Source organism: Lacerta agilis, chromosome 3, assembly GCF_009819535.1.
Source record: "Lacerta agilis isolate rLacAgi1 chromosome 3, rLacAgi1.pri, whole genome shotgun sequence".
NCBI lineage: Eukaryota > Metazoa > Chordata > Lepidosauria > Squamata > Lacertidae > Lacerta > Lacerta agilis.
In genome coordinates, this window is record NC_046314.1 from 110,479,824 (window position 1) to 110,506,614 (window position 26,791).

The 26,791-nt window shown below is 45.3% G+C and overlaps 1 protein-coding gene across 1 annotated transcript in view; it reads left to right on the top strand.

Annotated features, from left to right (window-relative positions):
* The first annotated feature begins 697 nt into the window (after positions 1-697).
* PAPOLG (poly(A) polymerase gamma) overlaps positions 698-26,791 on the top strand; it is a 32,825-nt gene continuing 6,731 nt past the window's right edge. Inside the window, exons 1-17 of the mRNA XM_033145479.1 lie at positions 698-784; positions 4,496-4,651; positions 6,178-6,244; positions 7,378-7,459; positions 7,549-7,658; positions 7,837-7,890; positions 10,153-10,264; positions 10,790-10,879; positions 14,474-14,612; positions 17,037-17,109; positions 18,397-18,517; positions 19,086-19,170; positions 20,440-20,493; positions 21,864-21,983; positions 23,238-23,347; positions 25,139-25,260; positions 25,399-25,571. Coding sequence (XP_033001370.1) covers positions 768-784; positions 4,496-4,651; positions 6,178-6,244; positions 7,378-7,459; positions 7,549-7,658; positions 7,837-7,890; positions 10,153-10,264; positions 10,790-10,879; positions 14,474-14,612; positions 17,037-17,109; positions 18,397-18,517; positions 19,086-19,170; positions 20,440-20,493; positions 21,864-21,983; positions 23,238-23,347; positions 25,139-25,260; positions 25,399-25,571 — 1,685 coding nt within the window. The 5' untranslated portion in view covers positions 698-767. The remainder of the gene's footprint in view (positions 785-4,495; positions 4,652-6,177; positions 6,245-7,377; positions 7,460-7,548; positions 7,659-7,836; positions 7,891-10,152; positions 10,265-10,789; positions 10,880-14,473; positions 14,613-17,036; positions 17,110-18,396; positions 18,518-19,085; positions 19,171-20,439; positions 20,494-21,863; positions 21,984-23,237; positions 23,348-25,138; positions 25,261-25,398; positions 25,572-26,791) is intronic.

Below are 26,791 nucleotides of genomic sequence, written 5' to 3' on the forward strand. Positions count from 1 at the left end.
TAGGAAAGAGGAGTTTTAAATAAATACAAATGAAGCAAATTTGGCACAGGGTTTTTCTTGTATAAGCTGGAAGCCAGTTGATTTAAGATGGTGATGTTAATACGGTAGTAAACGGACTGTAGGAACAGGGGCGCTATTAACCAGCTCCCTGTTAATTTTTTTAAAAAAACTTTTCTCTTGCAACGATAAGCAGCAGCAACAGCGCCAAAACACATATACACACGTCACCACAACACTTTTCCTAATGGCCCAACCTAAAAATCAATCGTTTCCCGGCTCTTCTTTGCTTAACAAAAGCGACAAAAACGGACTCCGCTTTCCATGGTGGCGTGAGGGGAATGTGGTTAGCTTCACACGCAGTGATTTTATTCCTTTATCCTTATTATTATTATTACTACCGGTGTATGTATTTCCATTCTACCCTCACGCAGCGCTTCCTGAGGGGAAAAGAAGAGAGAGGAAAAGGCGGGAAAAGCCGTTATAGACTCCCCCGCCGCCGCGCAAAGGCTCATGGGAAAACACCCCCCTCGCTTCCCGCGCTCCGGCCCTGGTCGCGAGAGCGGTGGGCGGGGAGCAGTGGGGGGGGGGACGCTTTGGCGTAGAAGCGAGGTGGTTGTCATGCCAAGTAGCGACGGCAGGGGGCGCGGCAGCTGCGGCTGCGCTCCTTATATAAGAGGGCGGGGGAGAGTGGGCGTGGCTTGGCTGCAGGTGGCTGCGTCGCGCGCTGGAAGCAGGAGGTGCGCCCGGAGCTCGCGCTGGCGGTGGCGATGAAGGAGACTTGCGGGTAAGGGGTGGGCGTGGTCCCGCTGCTGCTGCTGCTGCTGCATCATTATTCATTCATTCAATTCATTCATTGTCCAGGAACCAGCAGCTTCTCTAGGCGTGGGATGGGTTTGGGGGCGGGCGAATGCTTCTCGCTCTCCTAGCCCAGTTTGTTTGTTTGTAATAATAAATAACAATTATTATTATTATTCTTTACCTATTTGAAACTTGGCGTCCTTGGGGGAGATTTGCTTTTATTACACCCGTTTTTAGCTCTCTCTGGGTAGATGCATGCAGCTTCCACAGAGGAAGAAGAGGAGCTGTAATTAGTTGATTGCAGCCAAACAGCAGCGCAACAACCTCAACTGCGCTTAGAGAAGGCTGCAAGCACGTCTTGCTGCTGCTTCTAGTTCCGATGGTAGTTACGTGCTTTTGTGTTTTTGTATTGTAAGCCGCCCTGTGACCCTCAGGTGAAGGGCGGCGTGGGAATTTAATAAATCGTAGCAATAATATACATATTGTGCCACGTGCTTTTGCGTGCCAGAATTGGTATTGCCAGATGCAAAGTTGGCAAGAGGGTGTTGTGGGTGGGTTTTTTGTGTTTTATTATTATTACTGTTATATATTAATTTGCACCGCGCCCTTTTCCCTGACTGGGCTCAAGGCGGCTTACAGGTAAAAAACAACTGCATCTCCACTGTTCCCCCTAGGTTCTTCTTCAGGGCAGACAAGATGAAGTATAACAACTCCAGAAAGCACATACTGGTAGTTAAAACGCCTGAATTTCACACAGTGTTGTGTTTGTTGGCCACCAGGCTAAAAGGGGTTAAGACAAAGGCATGCCTCTGGCTACCATTTACTGGGAACTGCAGGTGAGGAGAGCTTGCTGGATGTGGCCAAAGGCCCATCTATTCCAGCTCCCTATTCTCACAGTGGGAAGCCTATAAGCCGAACATGAGCATAGCAGCAAGACAGCTCTCCTAAGGTTCCCAGCAACTGGCATTCAAAGGCATACTGCCTCCCACAATGGTGGTGTTCAAAAATGGTGTTCGAAAATTGTACACAAAGGAGAAACAAAATAGGAAATTCTTTCCAGTAGCACCTTAGAGACCAACTGAGTTTGTTCTTGGTATGAGCTTTCGTGTGCATGCACACTTCTTCAGATACGTGTATCTGGTATCTGAAGAATACGTGTATCAGGTATCTGAAGAAGTGTGCATGCACACGAAAGCTCATACCAAGAACAAACTCAGTTGGTCTCTAAGGTGCTACTGGAAAGAATTTTATTTTGTTTCCTATTTTGTTTCCTATTTTGTTTCGACTATGGCAGACCAACACGGCTACCCACCTGACAAAGGAGAAAGAGATTCTCTCCCTGTCTGCTCCTGGATGTACATATTTTTTATAGAGGGCCACTCAAAAAGGTGTGCCCCCAGCTGCTCTCAGAAGTGAAAAAGGCCACCCCCATATTATCATGCCGTTTATTGCAAAATTTAAAAATTGCTCTGTCGGCGCTACACTCCTGGTCAACAGTTAAGATTCCCTGGAGTGGAGAACCACATTGACAATAGGATTTGTGGGGAAGAGGGAGTTTTGCTAAGGTCCTGACTCACACCTCTACAAATGCTCCATCCCTTAAAGTATTTTACTTGGCCACTGAAGGACCAGGCAGCATGGGCGTAGCCAGGATTTATTCAGGCGGGTGGGGGGAGGCATTATGTTGGAGGGGTAGAACAGGGTTATCTGTGACGCGGTTGGTATGTTAAGTATTTATATTTATTTGATTTGGGGGGGCATCTGCACCCCCAGGCTACGCCCATGCTAGGCAGTATCGCTCAGAGTATTTGGGTTTTCCCCCAAAGGTCTGGTAAAAGCATCAGTTACATGGTAGTAACAGAGGTTTAATAATAATCTGCCATGAGGAATTTGAACTATTTATTCACCTCACTTTTTTTTTACCCTGCCATCAAATAATGTCTTAAATGTTGCATACACACTACATTTCCAAATAATAATAATTTTAAAAGAACAAACTCAGTTGGTCTCTAAGGTGCTACTGGAAAGAATTTTCTATTTTGTTTCGACTATGGCAGACCAGCACGGCTACCCACCTGTAATAATAATTTTATTATTTGTATCTTGCCCATCTGGCTGGGTTGCCCCAGATGGGGCAATCGTAACCTGTATTAGTTTTAAATTGGCAACATCAATATAACATTATGGTGTGCTAATAAAATGAAGAATTTTCTTCATGCTTTCCTACCTATCCCAATAAAATGTGCCCTCCAAAAGGGGGTCAGGAGAGATCAGAAAATGAAAAGGAGTTTGGTTGTGCCTGGATTGGTCTGTGGTGCCATCTTTTAAAATAAAAAGTAAGGTACTTGTTGGTTTTATCGGGGTTAACTTTAGCCGGAAGCCTAACTTAGCAAGTGCTTTATCTGAAAGCAAATGCTATGGTACTGTTAGTTTATTTGCTTTAAAATATTTTTAACCTGTCCTTCATCGCAAAAGCAGTCCCAGGACAAGGGTGTACAAAAACAGGAATAACCATAAAAACAGGAGCAGATAAAAACCACAGTAACAGCGATACCACCACAGCACAAACCTGTGGCTCCCTCTCTCTGGTGTAGGACTGCAAATTCCATCACCCCTAACCGTTGCCCATGCCTGTGGGGCTGATGGGAGTTTTAGCAACATCTAGAGCATCACCCGTTCCCTATCGCTGATACACACAGTCCATTAGAGAGTGGCTTTGGAGAAAAGGCAGTGAGCTGGATTACCCAAGCATGTTGGCAGTCCATGAAACCGGAAAGCAATATTGATAGAGCCTTCAAGATAGTACTGTTGTTTTTTCTGCAAGTGTGGTTCTGGATTATGAATGCACATTGGTAGATTTTGGGCTGATACAGTGGTACCTCGGAAGTTGAACGGAATCTGTACCGGAAGTCTGTTCGACTTCCAAAATGTTTGGAAACCACAGCGCGGCTTCCGACTGGCTGTAGGAAGCATTGAACATTTGGGGTCCAAAGAACGTTCGCAAACCAGAGCACTCACTTCCAGATTTGTGGCGTTTGGGAACCGAAACGTTCGACTCGCAAGGAGTTCGGGATCCAAGGTACGACTGTATTTAGAATAAAGCTGCTTTTTGTGTTAAACTGCCAATTTCTAATACAGACATCCCCAAACGCGGCCCTCCAGATGTTTTGGGACTACAATTCCCATCATCCCTGACCACTGGTCCTGTTAGCTAGGGATGATGGGAGTTGTAGTCCCAAAACATCTGGCGGGCCAAGTTTGGGGGTGGCTGTTCTAATAGAAGTACACTTGCCGTGGTTGGTTGTGGACCTGTCCTATGCCAAATCTTGTTTTGTTACATTCTGAATTTCTTGTAACACTGATAGTAAAAGAAATGAAACTTTAGCTAATGGTTTACATGGGTGAAATGGTATTTAGTACCATTTCCCTGCTGTAAGAAACTCTGCTGCTTCCTTTTAAATCACGTGATGTATCTGGGAATCGTAGACTTCCTAGAAGCCTGCATTGATACTGCTAGAAAGTTTTGACATTTACTAAAATAGAAAAGTGCATCATAAGTTCGTTTTCCCACTCACCGACGTTAATCATTTCTGCTAAATACCTGCAGTTTAGTGCGTGCGGTTTTTAAAAGTGTGTGTGTTTCTGTGTGAGATAAATTCTCTCCTTTATCATGTTTAATGTGACGTTTCCTATATAGAAATTATTTGGAGAACCAGCCGCAGAGGCACTACGGGGTCACCGCTCCAATTAGCTTGGCTCCTCCGAGGGAAATAGATTACATCCACACACAGAAGCTGGTTGAAGCCATGAAGCCTTTTGGTGTATTTGAAGATGAGGAAGAGCTTGGTCGCAGGTAAGAGTGAACAGGCGTAGTGTAACAGCTAAAGTGGTAAACTTTTTACATATAATAACAAATATATACTGGCATGAGTTTGGCCAAACTGCGAGAGGCAGTGAAGGATAGGCATGCCTGGCGTGCTCTGGTCCGTGGGGTCACGAAGAGTCGGACACGACTGAACAACAACAACAAATATATAATATGATATCCAGGGTGTATAGGTTGTTAGGGGAGTGGTAGTACCTCTGGTGGGGGGACAAGTCATGCTCCTTCTGGGGTAGTTTGTTCTCCTTTGGTCCACACACTGCACTCAGCTCTCACCTGTGGCTTCTAGAAGCTGTCAACATGCAACAGTGGCCACACGCCGGGAACAGCTTCGACTGGCCGGCTAAACCAGGTGAGGGTAGCCGATGGGTCTCAAACCCTGGGGGAGTTAGGGGCCTCCCTTGCATTGAGCAGACAAGACCAACAGTGGGTCAAGAAACCCACTTTTCAGCATGGACTGTAGAGGAAAGTGAGGGGCAGATTGGGCTCGTCAACCTGGGAAGGTCACCCATCTAGGAGAAGGAAAACAGATCCTAAAACTTTGCTGCCTTGCGGGACATCTTCAGGAGAAGAAAGGGCTAAGGAGCAAACCCTACACAAAGCCAGAGTGGAGTCCCTAAGACGGTTGGATGGCGCCTGTACGCCTCCTTCCGGCAACTCCTGGAGCCCAGCTAGGGTCAAACATATTGATCTGCTTTCCTTTGGACCACATCAGCGAGGCCGAGAGTGGGGTCTTGTCATCTGGGCAGCCCAGGACCTCCAGACACACTGCCCAGGCTTTGCAGCCTGGGGTTGTCACTTTGGTGGTGCTAACGAAGTGGTTTGACTTCACTCCACTGTCTCTCGAGAGATGCCTACTATATGATATCTCCACCCCCCAGTAAGGGTATGAGACAGTACATCAACACACAAATGATTCTTATCAATCCATACAAATTATCCACATATCCAGAATGTCTTGGGGACAGCACAAAAGTTGTTCCCCCCCGTCGTAGACAGAGAAGCATATAGTTTAGGCTGTGCTGTTCAGGATAACCGTATCTGCAAAGATGCTTCTGAAAGTTTGCCTTTAAGACTAGTTTCCGTCGTATATTGAACAAATGACTACCATATTGCATAATATTTGTTCAAATTACTAAGCTTATAGTAATTACCGGAAGCCTATCCACATTAATCTGCTGCAGCAAAAACAGTGAAGGGTGACCAAATTATTGCGTTGTGGCTTTTGTCAATCTCTGCCCACTTCAACAGATGCCTGAACTGACAAGTGTCGTAGGTGGGATGAGGAAAGGAGTGAATTGAGGGGATGGATGCAGGAAGAAGGAGGCAGTGACTGCTGCCTGAAAGCAAAATAGTTAACGTGACCCATTAACAAGGCAGTAACAGTGATTTATTTATTTTTACTCATTAACAGTGGAATAACCAGCTTGAAACAACCACAATTTCTACTACTACTTTTAAATCTTCCCTTTTTAACACCCCCCCCCCCATTGCAGGGTAGCTGTTCTCAGTAAGCTAAACAATTTGGTCAAAGAGTGGATTGTGGAGGTTGCGGAGAAGAAGGTAAGAAGTTTGTCAAAGACGTAATTTTTATATTGGCCTACTCCTCCTTGCCTTTTGTAGCTAGGATTCTGTAGTTCTTGCTGTAAGATTCTGGCCTTTCCAAAGGGCCAGCTATTAACACCTGCCATGATGCATGCACCCTCAAGTATACAGCAAGTCCATTGCTGTGGGTGAGCCCTCTCCAACCTCTCCTCTTCTTCCCCCACACCTGCCCCACCAAGCCCTGGGTAGTAGTCCGCTAAATTCTTGCACTACTGCATTGGGATCCCTCCCCTCCTCCTGTGCACACCCAACACCCTAGGTTTTTCATAGAAGGGGTTTCCTGTCTCTCTCTTTTTTGGGGGGGTGGGGGGTGGCAACAAAAGTCAGAGTGTATACTTCCTTTCTGCTGATTTGCTCGAAGCAGTTCATGCCTTAAGGTGTTTTAATAGACCTGCTTGAAATGGACCAAAGGACAGGGAGAAAGGAGGAAATAGGCAAATTGAAAGTACAGTGGTACCTCCAGTTACGAACTTAATTCGTTCCGGAGGTCCGTCCTTAACCTGAAACTGTTCTTAACTAGAGGCGTGCTTTCGCTAATGGGGCCTCTTGCTGCTGCCGTTGTGCCGCCGGCACACGATTTCCGTTCTCATCCTGGGGCAAAGTTCTCAACTCGAGGTAACTCTTCCAGGTTTAGCGGAGTTTGTAACCTGAAGCGTTTGTAACCTGGGGCGTTTGTAACTCGAGGTACCACTGTACCCTGGCCATTGCGTAGGAGAATTCTGGGAGAGGAGGCTCCAGAGGTCAATTGGTCCTAGCCAGGCTGATGGGCAGAAGAGGGTGAAGCGAGTATCAACATACTCAGGCACAGTAAGGTTTTGTGGCCACCGATGGTCCTTGGATGGGGAGAGAGCACTAATACTGTCTCTTCCTCTCTCCGTCCCCTTGCCCCCTGATTTACTGGCTCCAGCTGTGAGGTTATTGCTCTAACAGCACAGAAGCTTGAGTGCTGTGCACTATCCATACAGGTGTGAGAATTCTGTTGTGCCTCTCTGTGTGCAACAAGCAAGCACACTTGATGTGGCAGCAATCTTCTCAGGAGGAACCCAGTAGTTTAAATTTCCAAGGTGTAAATGTTTCCAACTTTCCTGCAGAACCTCCCATCTTCAGTCTCATCACGTTGTGGTGGCAAGATTTTTACGTTTGGTTCCTATCGGCTTGGAGTCCACACAAAAGGTATGATTCTCGTAAGGCGCCTCAACCTGGGAAGTAGTTTGCCTTAAGCTACTAAAAGCTGCTAATTTGAGGGCCTTTTCTTCTTGCAGGTGCTGATATAGATGCTCTCTGTGTTGCCCCTAGACATGTGGAAAGGTCAGACTTCTTCCAGTTGTTCTCTGAGAAGCTAAAGCTCAAAGATGGCATCAGGAACTTAAGAGTAAGTAAGTCTCTTGTCTTGCTTGGACGAGCCGGTGTGTGTAATATTTACTCGTGTGCATGCCGACTCCATTGAAAAGCGTTGTGTTTGACATGATAATTGGATGGTATGAGGTATCTCAATTCAAATGTGGTCACTTAGATTACGTAAAAAACGTCTTAATCTCTCCTTCCTACAGGCAGTAGAAGATGCATATGTACCAGTCATCAAGTTTGAATTTGATGGTATTGAGGTAAAAAACAATAATAATTACTTCCTCTTTCCTTCATAGAAATTAGTATTTATGGTGGTTTGGGGGCAAAACTAGATGATCCATGAACCAATGTGATTGCATTTCATGAGTGCTTTAGTTGGTTAAATGGATTGCAACTGATGGGAGGATAGATGGCAAGTTAAATAATTTATTCAACTGATCTTTAAAAACGGAATGGAGAGATAAAATATGGGAGTGTGCAGCTATGGCTAAATTAATTGATTTCATTTTGAAGATATCTAGAATAAGGACAGAGACAGTGATAAAAGAGGCAAAAATATATTGATTGCAGTAAAAATAAATAAATGAGGCTTTCCCCCAAATAGAAACCTTGGATTTACGGTGCATTGATGGCTCAGTAGATGGGCTAAATGTTATCAATGTAACAGTCACTAAAACCCTTGCTTTGGGGTCAGTATAGAAAGCTGGAAACCAATTTATAAATTTATCTCAAAAATTATGGAATTTCATTAACTGAAATAGGCCACTGCACATTGTCGAATGCCTTCTCCACATCAAGAAACAAAAGTATTAATCGATGTTTATTACTTACCACATAATTCATAATATCTATAATTTTACAAATACTGTCTCATTTTCCTTGCCCATATAAGTCTTGTCTGATCTGGACTGTTAGTTTTGCTTATTATGCTGTTCAGACTTTATGCCAATATGCCAATGAAAATTTTATAATCTGTGTTTAATAAGGATATTGGGCGATATGCAGTCACTGATTATCAGTCCTTGCCTTCCTTTAGAATCATCACTATATTGATTTATTTCCAGGTCCCCAGAATATATTTTTCTACCATTTCATTCATTGTCTTTTTCAATGGATTCAAAAGTATCAGAGAACTTTTCTATAAAACATCCATGTCAGCCCATCTGGGACCGGAGCCTTGTTTTCTTTCAACTCTTTAAAAACTTCCAATATTTCTTAATCTGTCTTAATTATTGCCCATCTTCCATTAGACAGACTTGTTAATTTTGTTTTAGGTAAGAATTGTCCTATTTTATCTCCATGTGGCATTTTTGTTTTGTACAGCTTTGAATAGTAGCAAATTATCCCACTGTTTCCTTATCAGATACAGTCCAACTTGAAAGGGCAAGTGTTGTAGTCTGATAGAGCGACTACCAAGTAGCCTCTCACCAAATGTAAACAAACTGTGAAAAAGACTATGAATTGAAAGTGGAGACAAAAGAATTCCTTTTCCCTGCTTATTTGTTTGCTTTATAAAACAAAAAACCTTAATTAAAACTATTTTTTTAAGTGCCTTTCACCAGCCTTACCACAGGAATCTGTGTGCTGGTAACCTCACTGTAAGGTTCTCAGTTAGTTGCTTATGAGTAAGCAGCCAGGACTCCGCTGTTTCCTTTAAAGGTTTTATTGTGCAAACTATGTACAGTGCAGAGCTAAAAAGTTCATGTCTGTATTAAGCGGTGTCAGAATCCGGGAATGACCCCTTCCGGTTCTGACCCCAACAAAAGTTTTGGTATACGAAAACCCCGCCTTCCATCATTTCTTTTCACCCCACGACGTCTTTGGAGCAACGGAAATTGCATTCTCCCTGTATCGCCCTCGGGACTGGGGGAGTGCTGGGTCTCTCTTGCATCCCCAGAGCCCCTACTCCCTTTCCCCTGTGAACTCTCCCCCTCCTCGCTGGATGTCTCGCCACTCCTTTCGCTACCAGAGGAGGAGCTGCTGGCAAGGTGGGACTGGGGCTCTCTGTAGCATACACGGAGAGCCCTTCCACCACCTTGCGCTGCATCGGGGACAATTCCCTGACACTCACAGTTAAGGCTAATGGTCTCTGTGTGGAACAATTCAGTTGTTGTGTGGTCAGCTTATTAGGACTTATTCCTGGGGGAATTGCATGGGTTTCCAATGCAACACTCTGGTGCCAAATCCAAGATGCACGTATGCTTATAAAGCCCTAAACAACTTGTGGCCCAAACACTTCAAGGAGTGCCTCACCAGGAAGGTCCCTTTTGATTGTTCTGCAGTTAAATTTCATCCCTTGTGTCCACCTGATTTATTGGATCTGCCTTGTCAACGGACGGCGGCTTAAAAATATTATTGAATGAATAAAATTTTTAAAAATGCTCGGAGCAGTGTCTGTGGAACATGCTTGAAGGCATTTCCACCGCTCTAGCAAGCCAGGCCTATGTTCTTGATGTTTGGTGGCATGCTGTTAAAGAAGTCACTTGCTGAGAGGCTACTTTCATTTATTGCCTCCTTAGATCGATCTGGTCTTTGCGAGGCTGGCTGTGCCAATCTTGTCTGATAACCTGGATCTTCGGGACAACTCGCACCTGGGAAGCCTCGATATAAGGTGTATTCGGAGCTTAAATGGTAATGCGTACCTTTCCAGTTTTTCTTAATAGTGGCTGCTAAACACAGCTACTCACGTAACTGGGTATTAAATGGCTGTGATCTGCCCAGTGGCATACTTTGATAGGGGATTTTTGTAGCAGATTCATGTGGCACACTATATTTTATGTTCTGCCTTTTCCTCCAAGAAGTTCAGGGAGGGATGCGCACAGGCTGTCTCGCTGCCCAGTAGGTATGGAATAGACTTTCTCAGCGACACAGTAAAGCTTAATAGTTGCTTTGAACCTGAGAATGGTTGCAATTCCAAAAGCAGCTGCCATGCAGCAGACAGAAGTAGCTGTGTGGTTCTTTGAATCCTGTCCATAGCATGGGCCTGATAAGTCTAGTATTTCCACTTAGCTTTATCAGTTCGAGCCATGTTGTGCGGGAGGACTTAACAGGCAAAATTAGAAGCCTGTTCTGCACTGTGTCTGTTCAATCTTGCTGCCTCTCGGTAGCCTCGTGCCTTTGCCCGATTTAACGCAAAGGCTTAACGTTTGCCGGCAGGTTGCAGAGTCACTGATGAAATACTTCATTTAGTACCAGACAAGGAGAACTTCAGGCTGACGCTCAGAGCAATTAAACTGTGGGCAAAACGTAAGTACTTAATACATCAAATTTTGTGGTATCAGCCCCTAAGCTTAATAGTCCTTGAAATGGCTCTTTAGGCTAAGCCAAGTGAGCTTGTCGCCTGTGCGTGTTGCCTTTGAAATCTGCATAATGGCGATGACGTCTCAAATCCTGAGGACCACTATTTAAACAAGCTTGAATGCTGGTCTAATGGTGGCAGAGAAGCACCTGAAAATGTGCTAGCTGCTCCTGATGAATACTTAAAACCAGTTTGGAATCTAGTGGCCAGGGAAGGGATCTTGCTTCCTTCCCTGCCCCCTCATTCGAAGTCGTATCAGAGCCTCAAGCTGTCACCTAAAAGCTGGGGTCTCATAACTAAGCACCCTGGCTCCTGCAGGGGTCAGGTGTTTCTACTCCAACCTGACTTCTAGGCAACCTTGCTAGCTCCTAAATCTGGCCTAGGAATGTAGGCTTACCCCTTGAATCTTGGTTCCATGAAACTCTTGTCTTCAGGTCTCCTGCTGACTTGGGAGATTTCCAAGTTCTAAAAGGATTAGGCGAATTTGCGGAGGATGCACCCGTGTCAGGGGTGAGAAACTCACCTTCCAGCTGTTGTTGAACTCCCCATCATCCCCGGACCGCGTGGCCGATGGTCAGAAATCATGGGAGTTGTAGTTCAACAACAGGTTCCCCAGCCCTGGTCTATAAGAATGGTTTATTGGCAATGGTATAAAGTCATAGGATTGTAGAGTTGGAAGGGACCCTGAGGGTCATCTAGTCCGACCCCCTGCAATGCAGGGATCTCAACTAAATTATCCATGACAGATGACCATCCAGTCTCTGCTTAAAAACATCCATGGAAGGAGAGTCCACCACCTTCCAAGAGAGTCCGTTCCACAGAAATTCTTCCTGATGTTTAGTTGGAATTTCCTTTCTTGTAATTTGAACCCATTGTTTTGGGTCCTAGCCTTCAGAGCAGGTGAAAAAAAGTTTGGTCCATGTGACAGTCCTTTAGATGAAACTGCTGTGGACTGAGGCAGTGAAGTCCTGGGAATAGCAGATACTGTGACGCACCAGGGAGAGGCCAGTTGCAACCTTCATAAGCAGTTTGAGGCACCTGGCTGGGCCGTTTTAAGACATGGGATGCTGAACTTGATGGCCCTTGGCCTGATCCATTCAGGCCTTTATTACATGCCAGTTTAGCAGATGGTGCATACAGGGCCAGATTTAGGTTTGATGAGGCCCTAAGCTGCTGAAGGTAATGGGGCCCTTTATATGTCCAACTGTCCTGTGTCAACAACAAATTGTCGCTATTTTTTGTGTTGAATATATGCTATATGGTAATTTATGGACCTAATAGGTATCTAAAGCCATGTGCACATGCAGAATGTAGGCACCCTATATATAGAAATGAGCAAACCAGTGATATTTTAGGGAGCAGGCTAGCAGGCGGGGGCCATTACTTACATCATAAGAGCCTACACAACACAAAATACTAGTTACAGGTAGGTAGCCGTGTTGGTCTGCCATAGTAAAAAATAAATAATAAATAAATCCTTTTAGTAGCACCTTAAGACCAACTAAGTTTGTTCTTGGTATGAGCTTTCGTGTGCATGCACACTTCTTCAGATACACTGAAACAGAAGTCACCAGACCTTTATATATAGTGAGAGAGCGGGGAGGGGTATTACTCAGAAGGGTGGTGGGAATGAGTGATTGACAGATAGGTGTGGAAAACCTGTTGACAACTGTTAACGCCTGCAAAACACAAAATATTGTTGCTGTATGTAGGTTTTATTTTATTTGTTTTTTATCTCATATTTTGGAAATGTGCATCCAGTTGTTTTTTCCCCTTTAAATTTTTTGGGGAGCCCAAAGAGAGTGGGGCCCTAAGGTATAGCTTGTTTAGCTTATACGTAAATCCAGCACTGGGTACAAAGAAGGATAGGGTTCGCTGCAAGAGTACAAGCTCTTGTGCTATCCTTCATTTCAGTGAAGTGACAGCAATTGCTGGAGGGAGGGAGGGAGGGAGGGAGGCTGACCCCCATCTTGCATCAATATCACAAGGGGGGAGAGCAAGTAATTTTACAAGTGGAACAGAGCACCAACCAGTATGTGGGTTTGATAGCCCACAATGTTCATCTGTTGTAAGTGCATTCTTAGATCAAGCTGAAGCTTGGATGCTCTTGAGGTTACCAGCTGCCTATCACCAGGTGACAAATACACTCTTTTCAGCTGTCTCATAACAACAATAAATATATTTATACCCTGCCCATCTGGCTGGATTTCCCCAGCCACCCTGGGTGGCTTCCAACAAAAGATTAAAACATCAGTCATTAAAAACTTCCCTAAACAGGGCTGCCTTCAGATGTCTTCTAAAAGTCAGATAGTTGTTTATTTCCTTGACATCTGATGGGAGGGTGTCCCACAGGGCGGGTGCCACTACTGAGAAGGCCCTCTGCCTGGTTCCCTGTAACCTCACTTCTTGCAGGGAGGGAACCACCAGAAGGCCCTTGGAGCTGGACCTCAGTGTCCGGGCTGAACGATGGGGGTGGAGACGCTCCTTCAGGCATACAGGGCTGAGGCCGTTTAGTGCTTTCAAGGTCAGTACCGGCACTTTGAATTGTGCTCGGAAACGTACTGGGAGCCAATGTAAGTCTTTCAAGACTGCTGTTAAAAGCCCAAACAACATGAGAATCTGGTAGAGTGCAACATTATGATCAGAGTTCACGGAAATTACCGCATAGTCGGTAAAACATGGCTTCGGTACAATTGTACCATAAAATCTCCTATTGTAAAATGCATGTTGTTTTCGGCGAGTTATTTGCATGCATTTAACGCCTTTAAGGTGCACACTCCTCTTCTTCATGCAAGTTGTTGGCGAATCCTGAACCGTGCCAAAGCTGCTGCTCCTGCTGCTGCTGCTGCTCCCAAGCTGGCCTGTCAAATGCTAGTCATTTGCTCCCCTTTCAGGGATGTGCAGATCAGCAGCATAGCTGTCAACTTTTCCCCTTTTTTAAGGGAAATAGGATTCCTCGCAAGAAAAGGGAAAAGTTGACAGTGTGGAGTCACCTTGCACGTTTGCTTTTGACTTGCATGCAGCTGTTGTCGTGCACATCATTAGACCATTGCTGGGCAGGTTGCTGAGACCTCTGGGTATAGGGCGGTATATAAATTCAGTTGTTAATAATAATAATAATAATAATAATAGGTAGAAGGGATTAACACAGATGTAGCACACTCAGATTTTGATGGAAGGGCAATAGGCACCACAAGAGGGAGCTGTTTCGAAAGCAAAGCATGCATTTGAATCCAGATCGGAACTAAAATTAAATACGAATTGCTGTAATTGCTTTTTCTAAGGCTCCTAGCCCCCCCTTTTTTGGGGGGGGAATCTTAGTTTTGATCTCGGCAGGAGAAATGAATAGCTAAGCCCCCCCCCCTTCCTGAGTGTTGTCTTCACAGTGAGATTTGGGGTTTCCCTCCCCCATAATTGGTTCAGGAAAAACAAGACTATATAGTTGCCCTGCTGCCGTATTTAAGCTCTAGTTTGGCCCTCTGCTAACCTGAAGCTATCTAAAGCGCTCGGGAAATCTGAAGTGACAAATGTCTGCCTTTCAGGGCGTGGGATTTATTCAAATATGCTGGGATTTCTTGGTGGCGTTTCTTGGGCCATGCTGGTGGCAAGGACGTGTCAGCTGTATCCGAATGCCTTGGCCTCGACGCTGGTTCATAAATTCTTCCTGGTTTTCTCCAGGTGGTAAGTACCTGGCCGGTCGTCACAATTCACAAATCGTACATGAACTACTAGATTATAAAGTAGGAAGAACACAGATCAGATCTCGGATTGGCAAGATGTTGCCGCTCAGTTACGACTGGCAAGTAAAGTAACCATGAAATTGTGCGTTTCGGAATGGGATGCCCTTGGAATCCATCTTAGAGGCTTTTAAGTAACTTGCCTTCAGTAACTGCGGCTTTCTGCTGCCATCAAAATGTTCTCCTGGCCAGGAATGCCCCCTGAGTGTCTCCCCTGCTGTTTTGTTTAGAAGTGTGCTTTCAGATTTGTTGATATTGTGCATTGTCTTGTATGTCTTCAGGCACGCAAATAGCATAAATAAAGTGTACTCCTTAGAGTGCTGTGTGAATGCCTCCCTAAAATTAACTCTCGGTTGGCCTTTCCCTTACCCTAGTTCAGTGATGGCCAAACTTGGCCCTCCAGCTGTTTTGGGACTGCAACTCCCATCATCCCTAGCTAACGGGACCAGTGGTCAGGGATGATGGGAATTGTAGTCCCAAACCAGTTGGAAGGCCTAGTTTGGCCATCAGTGCCCTAGTAGGACAAGGATGGCTTTTTATTGCAACAAAATTTATCTTTTGCTTCCTATATAAAGTGTCTTGAAGTGACACAATTGTCACTTGCAATAGGATAAAAAAAAAAGCATCACTTGATAAGAACAAGAAATAGTTTAAGTGTCATCAGCCCAGTATTGTGGAATACTCTGCCAATAAAGAATCAGCAGGCACATTTTGCTTTTAACTTTTAAACACCTGCTGGAAACTTTCTTATTGCAGACAATTAAAAATACATATTTCCACAATGGTTAATTGATCATAGAATCATAGAGTGCCTGTAATGTTTTATATATTTAAGCTGGCGTGCCCCAACTCTCATATTTAAGGCAACTTAGAATCATAGAATCATAGAGTTGGAAGAGACCACAAGGGCCATCCAGTCCAGTCCCCTGCCAAGCAGGAAACACCATCAAAGCATTCCTGACAGATGGCTGTCAAGCCTCCGCTTAAAGACCTCCAAAGAAGGAGACTCCACCACACTCCTTGGCAGCAAATTCCACCGTCAAACAGCTCTTACTGTCAGGAAGTTCTTCCTAATGTTTAGGTGGAATATTCTTTCTTGTAGTTTGTATCCATTGCCCCGTGTCCGCTTCTCTGGAGCAGCAGAAAACAACCTTTCACCCTCCTCTAGATGACATCCTTTTATATATTTGAACATGGCTATCATATCGCCCCTTAACCTTCTTTTCTCCAGGCTAAACATACCCAGCTCCCTAAGCCGTTCCTCATAAGGCATCGTTTCCAGGTGTCTGTTTTCAACTTTTAAATGATTTTATTTTATGGTCTTAGTTGTAAACTGCTTCATTAATATTTTTTTAAATGAAGTGGTCGTCTGTACAGTACACATTTTTATAAATAAGACTATTCCTATGCCACCGTACTAAAAGACATAACACTACAGCGGGCTGCCTGAGAAAACAAGAATATATTCACCTGGTTGCCTAAACGTCAACAGATAAAAGAGAGTGCTTCTTCTCACAACATGTAGTTAAAATTATGGAATTTGCTCCCGGGGGAGGTTTTGATAGCCACCAACTTGGATGGCTTTAAAAGTGGATTTGAGAAATTCACGGAGGACAAGGCTATCACTGGGTACCACTTGCCATGAAAGCTATTTTCTGCCACCGCTGACAGAGGAATCGTGCTTCTGAAAACCAGTTGCTGGGAATTGCAGGTGGGACAGAGTACTGCTGCAGTGCAGGATTCCCACAGGGATCTGGTTGGCCACTGTGGGACGAGTGTGCTAGACTCGATGAGCCATTGGCCTGATTCAGCAGGCTTGTCTTACAATAATGATAGCACCAGGCACACCCACCCTTCAGAGAGCATTTCCCAGCCAGGGAGCCACCACTGAGGAGGCCCATTGTGTTGCTGCTCTTTGTACCTCCCTTGGAAGGAACACACAGCAGTGGCCCAAGGAGCAATTTGGGAGCAGGTCTTATGGCTGTACTCGGCATGAACCATTTCGTCTTCCCTGCCCTTCGCCCCAGCCAACTTTACAGAGAGATGTGAATGCTTGCATTAAGAGTGCTCACAGTGCTTTAGGCTTCATTCGAACAGTATGACTCTTTGCCTAATTGGTGTTCCTATGTTGTAGAATAATACCACTCTTACAAAGGTATTTGCACTTTTTACTTAAGATTTTCTGTGTGTAATAAACAAACAAACAAACAAATTGTGGCCTGCCCATTTGACTGGGTTGCCCCAGCCACTCTGGGCAGCTTCTAACAAATTGCAAAAGCGTAATACAAGCAGTACCTGCGGGTGTCTGCACCGATATGGGTAACTGACATGCAGATTTCTTTGTTTCGCTCACCTGCTCTCTTTTCAGGGAATGGCCCAATCCAGTCTTGTTGAAAGAGCCCGAAGAGAGCAACCTCAACTTGCCAGCCTGGGACCCCAGGGTTCGTAGAGCACATTGCCTTGAAAACCATCCTGTATCCCCCGGCATCAGTGGTAACAGCTTGTCAGAGTGTTGCTGCTCTTTTAGTCAGGAGGGAGGGGAGGAGAACTGACCCTTAGTGAGCCCTCTTGATTCTCCACGACACCAGCAGCAGCTTTGACAAGCCTGCCACCTGATGAAGGTGTCTTTACTGAGAGGCATTGCATTCTATGGGACAACATAAATCTGCTTCACCCAGAGGCACTGGGGTTGGGGGAGAGACATTCCCCTGCCTCTACAAAACAGGGAGCAGGGTGGAGTGCAGTGCAAAGTTCAGGAATAACGTGCCTGCTTGGTTATAAATTCTGAGGCTATACACCTGCCTACCTTTTATAGGGTATCAAGCTAAACAGTTCAACTAGTGCAGTGTTTTTAAGCAGCACAACAGAACTTCCCCACACACCTGCAAAATTGTTCCAGAGGGTTGGGGGAACCTTGAAATAGATTTGGAGGGGCATGTGGGGAGAAGAGAAGATGGGGCAGTTCCATTGTGTAGCTTAAACCGTTTTTAACATTGCGTAATACTGTATTTTCATATTAACGTGTCTTAATTGTTGTGACCTGCCCTGGGACCTTAGGGTGAAGTGCACATAATAAATGTTTGTAGTAGTAATAAGAATAATAAACCAAGAGACCTGAAGTTTTGAGTTGGAGGCCAACTAACTAATTCAATCGTTGAATATATATACCGACCTTCATCCGAAAGATCACAGGGCGGTTTGCAACGTAAAAATCCAAAATCCAAAATGCACAATAAAAACTACAACTTGTGGTAGCAAATTTTACAGTTTAACTCTTAGATGGAGGGCACAAGGAGAAGGGGACGACAGAGGACGGGATGGTTGGACAGTGTTATAGAAGCGACCAACATGAATTTGACGAAACTCCGGGAGGCAGTGGAAGACCAGAGTGCCTGGAGTGCTCTGGTCCATGGGGTCACGAAGAGTCGGACACGACTGACTGAATGACTGAACAACAACAAAATGGCATAACGGGATCAGATACACACACAGGAGATTAGGCTATCAGTTACTACTAGTCTTGGCTGTGAAAAAGTGCTGGTATGCTTCTGAATGCCAGTTGCTGGAGATCATGTTTGGGGAGAGTGCTGTTGCCCTTGTGTCCTGCTTAGAGGCTTCCCGTGGGCCTCTGCTTAGCCATCGTAAGAACAGGAGGCTGGACTAGATGGTGCCTTGGTCTGACTCAGCGCAGGGTTCTTAACGTTCTTATAATCCTTCACCTGCCACAGGTAAATCCATCAGACAGGTATCACCTGATGCCCATCATCACCCCAGCGTATCCACAACAGAACTCCACGTATAATGTGTCAACTTCAACCAGAGCAGTAATGGTAGAGGAATTCAAATATGGTAAGCCACCTTGATGTATATTCCCAAATGGTGGGTTATAAACAACTTAACTTTTGAGCTGGCAGTGTTTGGTTCTCCCAAAGACCATAGACGCAGACTGACGAGGGTCAAACTCCCTCGGGAGGTGGTGGACTCTCCTTCCTTTTGAGGTTTTTAAGCAGAGGTTGGATGGCCATCTGCCATGGATGCTTTAGTTGAGATTCTTGCATTGCAGGGGGTTGGACTAGATGACCCTTGGGTCCCTTCCAATGCTACAATTCTATGATAGTGGAAGCAGAAGGAGAGGTTGGGAGTGGGAAGGGCACTGTCTAGATGAGGATACTGATGGCCCAAGAGAGATGTATCTGGTTCTTGATTAGACGAGACTTGATATGTGTCTCTATGGTTTGCAACTTTTCCTCTTAGTCTAAGTGCTATGAGTTGAGCCAAGTAGCCTTTGAGTTCCTTTTCCAGACTTGTGCTCCCCCAGTTCCAGTTCTTTGAAGGGACCCCAAGGCTACCCAACTCAGAAGATCTGCAAAAGATCTTTATAACAAAGCACTTACATTGTGGTTTTGTGTCTTTACAGGTCTTGTGGTTACAGACGAGATTCTTCAAGGAAAATCAGACTGGTCAAAGCTGCTTGAGCCGTCCAACTTCTTTCAAAAGTACAAGTATGTGAGAGCACCTGGGCTTTCAAAGGCCCCCATTGAAGCAGTTGTAGCTGGCAATGCTTACACAAGTTTAAAAACGACGTAAGATCAGAATAATGATAATGTCCCAGCAGAGCAGGTAAAAATTCTTCTGTGAAAAAAAGAACAAGCTTGTTACTGGGCAGCCCTCCCTATGGGGAGGGTGTTGCAGAGTCAAGGAACCACAACAAATATTCCTTGTTTCTGGTAGTCACCCACCTGCCTCTCATGGTGGAGGGCCTTAGAGCATGGGTAGGCAAACTAAGGCCCAGGGGCCAGATCCAGCCCAATCGCCTTCTAAATCCGGCCCGCGGACAGTCCAGGAAGCAGCGTGTTTTTACATGAGTAGAATATGTCCTTTTATTTAAAATGCATCTCTGGGTTATTTGTGCAGCCTGCCTGGTGTTTTTACATGAGTAGAATGTGTGCTTTTTTAAAAAAATGCATCTCTGGTTCATTTGTGGGGCATAGGAATTCGTTCATTTTTTCCCCCTCTCCAAAATGTAGTCCGGCCCCCCCACAAGGTCTGAGGGACAGTGGACCGGCACCCTGCTGAAAAAGTTTGCTGACCCCTGCCTTAGAGGCAGGCCTTAATACGTACTCTGGCAGGTTCATGGTGGAGGATGTGATCCTTTAGGTACCCAGATCCCAAGCCGCTTAGGGCCCTTCAAAGATTTAAACTGGCACTTAAAATTGTGCTCAAACGGACTGGGAGCCGATGAAGTCATACCAGAACTGAGATATGTTTGCCCAGCCCTAATCACCAATCTTATTCTGCTGGGGGGGGGGGAAGAAACTCCATAATCCCACAGCCATTCTTCTTACGGATCTTCCCCTTGGTAGAAACTTTAAACTCTTCTTACCGCATATTGCGGCGTATAAGACGACTGGGCGTATAAGACGACCCCCAACTTTTCCAGTTAAAATACAGAGTTTGAGATATACTCAACCACAGATTTTCCACCCGGCGTATAAGACGACCCCCGACTTTTGAGAAGATTTTCCTGGATTAAAAAGTAGTCTTATACGCCAGAATATACTGTAAGCATGAAATCGATCCAAGCAACTAGGCCAGAAATGGGAAGAGATGTTGACCTATAAGCCACTGGAAATATGTGGGGATAGGCTTCTCCTTGCAGAAGAAATGGGAGAAAAGCTGAAGAGGACGTGAAAGTTATCTAGCGCTTTGGAAAGGCCTTTTGTTATAAATGGTTGAAAAATGATCACATTAGCATTGCTATACGTTTCCAGGCATTACATTGTGTTGACTGCCAGTTCCTCAACTGAAGAGCACCATTTGGAATGGTAAGTCTTTGTAAACTCTGGACGTTAGATTTTCACTGTGATAATATGATTTGGGGAGGGGGTGAACAGGGGGAATAGCCTGGAGACCTGCCCTCACAATCAGAGCTTCTTACCCTAGAATGGCAGCATGTTTGATGTCCATGGCGATAACTTGCATTCAAGTGCTCAGCTCAGAGTACAATGCATGGGGGGGGGGAATGTCTCAAGCATATGCAGCCTTTATGGTGCTTTCAAACAAAACAAAAACACCTCACTACTGTTTGGTTTATTATTGGGGTTGCTTTGAACATGCTTTGATAATTTTATTTCTAAGTACATGTGAAAGGGATCTAGGAGTCTTGGTAGACCACAGACTTGACATGAGTCAACAGTGTGATGCAGCAGCTAAAAAAGCCAATGCAATTCTGGGCTGCATCAATAGGAGTATAGCATCTAGATCAAGGGAGGTAATAGTACCACTATATTCCGCTCTGGTCAGACCTCACCTGGAATACTGTGTCCAGTTCTGGGCACCACAGTTCAAGAAGGATACTGACAAGCTGGAACGTGTCCAGAGGAGGGCAACCAAAATGGTCAAAGGGCTGGAAACGATGCCTTATGAGGAACGGCTTAGGGAGCTGGGTATGTTTAGCCTGGAGAAGAGAAGGTTTAGGGGTGATATGATAGCCATGTTCAAATATATAAAAGGATGTCATCTAGAGGAAGGAGAAAGGTTGTTTTCTGCTGCTCCAGAGAAGCGGACACGGGGCAATGGATTCAAACTACAAGAAAGAAGATTCCACCTAAACATTAGGAAGAACTTCCTGACAGTGAGAGCTGTTGGACAGTGGAATTTGCTGCCAAGGAGTGTGGTGGAGTCTCCTTCTTTGGAGGTCTTTAAGCAGAGGCTTGACAGCCATCTGCCAGGAATGCTTTGTTGGTGTTTCCTGCTTGGCAGGGGGTTGTGGTCCCTTGTGGTCTCTTCCAACTCTAGGATTCTAAGTTGCCTTAAATATGAGAGTTGGGGCATGCCAGCTTAAATATATAAAACATTACAGGCACGGCCGCACGCATCACACTGAACCCAGAAGCGGTCCGAAAACATTACAGAAAGGGGCAGGGTGGGGTGTTTACAGGCTTCTTCAGATACATGTGATGTCACTTAAATATGTGGTGCCTTGGAACGTAACCCCTGCATAAATTGGAAGTTGCCTGTAAACCAAAATGTGCGGCCTCCTGGTCCTGTCTTAAAACTTTGGTTTGTTGCAGTACACCCATTGGGCCACGTGGTGACACCCTTCAGTTGGCGGTTAGAAGTGAATCAGGCAGCCTTCAGTAAAACTGTTAACTGAAGCTTCATTTTGCATTTTTCTCGTGTTTTGTGTTTTCAGGGTCGGCCTGGTCGAATCGAAAATCCGCGTGCTTGTTGGAAACATGGAACGGAATGAATGCATCGCAATCGCCCAAGTAAATCCTCAGTCCTTCCCGGGGAGTAAGGAAAAATTCAAAGAGTGAGTTGATGCTTCATGGGCGACTTGAGCCCGTGGAAATGTGGCGGCATTCGGGTGTAAACTTCCTGTTGTGATGACAAGAACGTATTCCCTTAAGGAGTCCGTGGAGGGGGATTTTCAGGGAAAGATTGGCCGATATGAAGGTGGGTGTGAGGGTCCCCTTTATTTCTCTAAGAGCCCTCACACTTTTAAACGCTTCCCCAGACCGTGTCTCTCCCTAGGTTTCACCGACGACTAAAATGAATCCTAAAGCGTTCAAATGGGAGATGTCTTTGGGGTACCTCAGTGCTCCACGTTCGAAAACCTCTTGCCACCTTGGGATCTCCAGCTCCGGGTTCCCAAACTACTGCAGACTGCCCTCCCTTTTTGGCAACTGCGTGGCACCTTTGGCTTCACTGCCCAGCCCTCTGTATGACAGGAGAATAAGCAACCCGTTCCCTCTTCCACAGGAAAACTTTGTTCTCTCCCCTTAGTCACACCTCTTTAGGCACTGATGCACTGCCAGAGTCAACGAACGTTGAAACACAAATAAGTTTATTGAGGTAACTTAAATAACATGGATGTTCAGGTTTAATGCGGTTACAATTCTTCTTTTCATGTACGTTAGCTTTGTTACAACATAGCAAGGATAAAAACCTTTCCTTCCCTTCCCAAAGCCTAACCTCTCACGAGCTCTCTCTAACCCTCTAACCCTGACCAACTGCCCAACTGCCATTCCCCCCTTTTAAAAGGCGAAAAGCCCCGCCTCTTGCGAGTGAGCTGCCAGTCACATAGAGTGGGTGTTAACTCTTTATGCGCTGGGCACCTGACCATACCCAGATTCAGGACTGATCCGTTACACTGGGTGCCCCTTCGTGCTCCAGCAAATCCCCCATTCCCTGCTGTTCCTTCCCTGCAGCCTGGTTTATCCTTGTCTCTGAGCCAGAAAGGAGGTGGGGGACAGTTAACTACTGTCTGGGGAATGCATTTTGCAGAGCTGCTTGGTAGGTGGAGGAAGAACTGAGTATCTGCCAGCTGATTCTCACACCTGTAAGTGCCTTGTCCCTGCATTAGGGGAACAAGAGAAGCATCGCGGTTCAGAGCCTTGCAGTGTAGCCCGGCCCTTTTCCTGTGTGACACCTGGAGCTCTCTGCCTTCCCCAGTATTACTTAAGCATCCTGCTGGTTTTCCTTGTCAATCCCTGCATTGCTGCGACTATGCTGACATCTCGCCAGTCCTTTCAGTTCATATGCTGTCCTGGGACTTTCCCTTCAGGAGCGACTTTGTGTCTGTATGGTTCCTTGGGATAATTTTTAAGAAAGCAGAGAATGCAGAGAGCGTCTGCGTTGACTTAACCTACGATATCCAGTCGTTCACGGACACAGGTAAGCCCCTTCTCTTCTTGGTGAAAGTCCTGCCTCTGAACAGGCTAAGGTTGCTTTCCTGTTTCCTAAAGTCAAAACAAAACAAACAAACAAACAAAATTCCTTCCGGTAGCACCTTAGAGACCAACTAAGTTTGTTCTTGGTATGAGCTTCCGTGTGCATGCACACTGGTACATGTGTATCTGAAGAAGTGTGCATGCATACAAAAGCTCATACCAAGAACAAACTTAGTTGGTCTCTAAGGTGCTACTGGAAGGAATTTTTTTATTTTGTTTTGACTATGGCAGACCAACACGGCTACCTACCTGTAACTGTTTCCCAAAGGGTTGCCTAACTTCAGTAAAAATTAGTGCCTATACTAACTGAAGAATCAAGTTCTGCTGAGTTGGAAGCTTTTCTCCCACTGTCCCCGTGTGTGTGTGTTGAACTCAAGCCTTCTGATGAGAGGTTATATGCTAGTCTTGTGAAATATGAGAAAGAAGCATTGCTTGCTAACCATCCAGCGACTCTGTTTGCAACATAACAGTATAATCCACTGTGCTCAGAAAAACTTTGTTTCTTCGTCTCATTTTGAAAGAAAAGCCCCTAGAGCAGGGGTAGCCAACATGGTGACCTCCAGATGTTGTACATTACAACACCTGTTGTCCCAGATCAAAGGGAATGCTGGCTGGGGCTGATGGGAATTGGAAGCCAGAGGGCACCATCTTGGCTAATCTAGTGCTGGAGACTCACTCATTCCTTAATGCCACCTAACTATTGTGCCTCTGCAACCTCCTGGTTTTATTCCTCGATTGCGGGTATTCTCCCTTAGCCCATTAAATAACATCCAATCAGTTCTGTTTACACTGAACGTGACAAATCTGCTGTTGGAAGCACTGGAATACTCGAAGGTGGCAGGAGGGTCACAGTGCGTTTCATGGGAGCTTCTCCAAAAAATACCATGCTAAGCTTAAAGCTTTCACTCCTGGCTTCCAGTGCTGGAACTTGCTGGGATTCTGTGCGATGGCTTAACATTCTAAATGGCTACCCAAGCTGTGCTTCAATGGGGAACTCTGCAGTTTCCGGGGCCACACTGGGCCCTCTTATTTTGACTTCCGGCATACCCTAGTGAGCAGTCACAGTCCCCACCCTCCCAATAAAGTGCCGTCTGTGCTGCTTCTCTCCCTTAGCCCTCAGCTCCTGCTGTCGGGTTTAAAAGGCAGCGGTGCCCCCTAAGAGCTGCAGGTGAAACTCGAAAAATTAGAATATCGTGGAAAAGTTCATTTATGTCAGCAATTGTTTTCATCAGCTACTGGAGTTTAATATATGAGATAGACTCGTGACATGCAAAGCGAGATATGTCAAGCCTTTACTTGTTATAATTGTGATGATTATGGCGTACAGCTGGTGAAAACCCCAAAGTTGAGATTGTTAATTTGGGGTTCTCATCAGCTGTACGCCATAATCATCACAATTATAACAAATGAAGGCTTCACATATCTCGCTTTGCATGTCATGAGTCTATCTCATATATTTCACCTTTTAAGTTGAATTACTGAAAGAAATGAACCTTTCCACGATATTCTATTTTTTTCGAGTTTCACCCGTATTAGAACAGCTTGGTAGCCAAACTACCAGGGCATACATTCATCTGTGCACCTGTTCTGTAAGCCCCACAGTGTACTTCTCTGGGGCAGAGCTTGTATGGGCTGTGAATGGAGGAGGCTGTTGCTGCAGCAGAATAAGCAGCAGCTTCCGTTGCTGTGCAGGCTGCTTCCTTGAGCTGCTTGACCTTCTTTCTTTGGCCTTAAGTTTATAGGCAGGCAAATAATATCAGCCTGTTGAAAGAAGGCATGAAGATCGAAGCTACTCACGTGAGGAAGAAACAGCTCCACTATTACTTGCCTGCAGACGTCTTGCAGAAGAGAAAGAAAGTGAGCCCAAATTTTGGACTTTCCATTTTATTTTATTTTATTTTATTATTTTATTTTATTTTATTTTATTTTATTTTATTTAAAAAAACTAACCCTTTAGTTGTAGGTCTGTGAACTTAGGCCAGTTTTTCTCAACAGAGTATGCCAGACATAGGCCAACACATTGGTGGACCTGTGTTGAGAAACACATCTGCGGACGACGGCTACTTGGGCAGATACAAGGACGTAGGTGTTGGGACACAATCCAGGGCTTTTCCCCCTTTCGGCAGCATGGCAAAACCCAGCAGCAGTTCTTCAAAAGAAGCTGGAAGGTAGGCATTGTCTTAACACATTCTGTGTTTCGGCATCGATGTTCCATTGCTCCAGAAGCAGTTTGGTCATGCTGGCCACATGACCCGGAAAGCCGTCTGTGGACAAACGCCGGCTCCCTCGGCCTGAAGTGAGATGAGCACTGCACCCCATAGTTGCCTTTGACTGGACTTAGCCATCCAGGGGTCTTTTACCTTTACCTATTTAAAAAAAAAAAATGTCAGTGCTTGTACCATTTTCAAAGCCTCGCTGCTGTCTTAAGACCCAGGAATGCTCAGCCACTTGCATCTGGCAAAGAGGACTTGAGCCCATGAAAGCTTGCACTTTATTTGCTAGTCTTTAAGGTGGTGCTGTGGTCTAAACCACAGAACCTAGGGCTTGCCGATCAGAAGGTTGGCGGTTCGAATCCCCGCAATGGGGTGAGTTCCCGTTGTTCGGTCCCAGCTCCTGCCAACCTAGCAGTTTGAAAGCACGTCAAAGTGCAAGTAGATAAATAGGTACCGCTCTGGTGGGAAGGTAAACGGCGTTTCCGTGCGCTGCTCTGGTTCGCCAGAAGAGGCTTAGTCGTGCTGGCCACATGACCCGGAAGCTGTATGCCAGCTCCCTTGGCCAATAAACCGAGATGAGCGTCGCAACCCCAGATCGTCCACGACTGGACCTAACGGTCAGGGGTCCCTTTACCTTTAAGGTGCCACAAGACTATAGGGAGGGGATTGTTGCTAGAGACTCCTGTGGCTGCTTCTGCATTTGATAATGCCTGGTGCTGGGGCCATCAATTTTGAGTTCATTTCCCCAAAGCCAAATTCTTACTATTGTTACACACAATCTTCTGCCAAGTGGTAGCAAGATTCCAGGCACTCACCCAGGGTCTTGTTTCTGTTGTGAATTCAGGTTGGTTCATAGCAGACACACAGATCAGCTTTGGAGATTCTGTAGCTCTGTGTGTTTGAGCTATGCTGGATTATTTTACTGCTGTAAAGACTTGGGTCTTTGCTGCCTTTTAAATCTGCCTCCACTGTTGGAAGCAAGTTAATAATAATAATAACAATAATAATAATAATAATAATAATAATAATAAATAATAATTTATTTGTACCCCGCCCATCTGGCTGGGTTTCCCCAGCCACTCTGGGCGGCTTCCAACAGATGATGCCTTTGAATACCAGTTGCTTGGAATCTCAGGTGTGGAGAGCGCTGCTGCATTCAGTTCCTGATTGCAGAG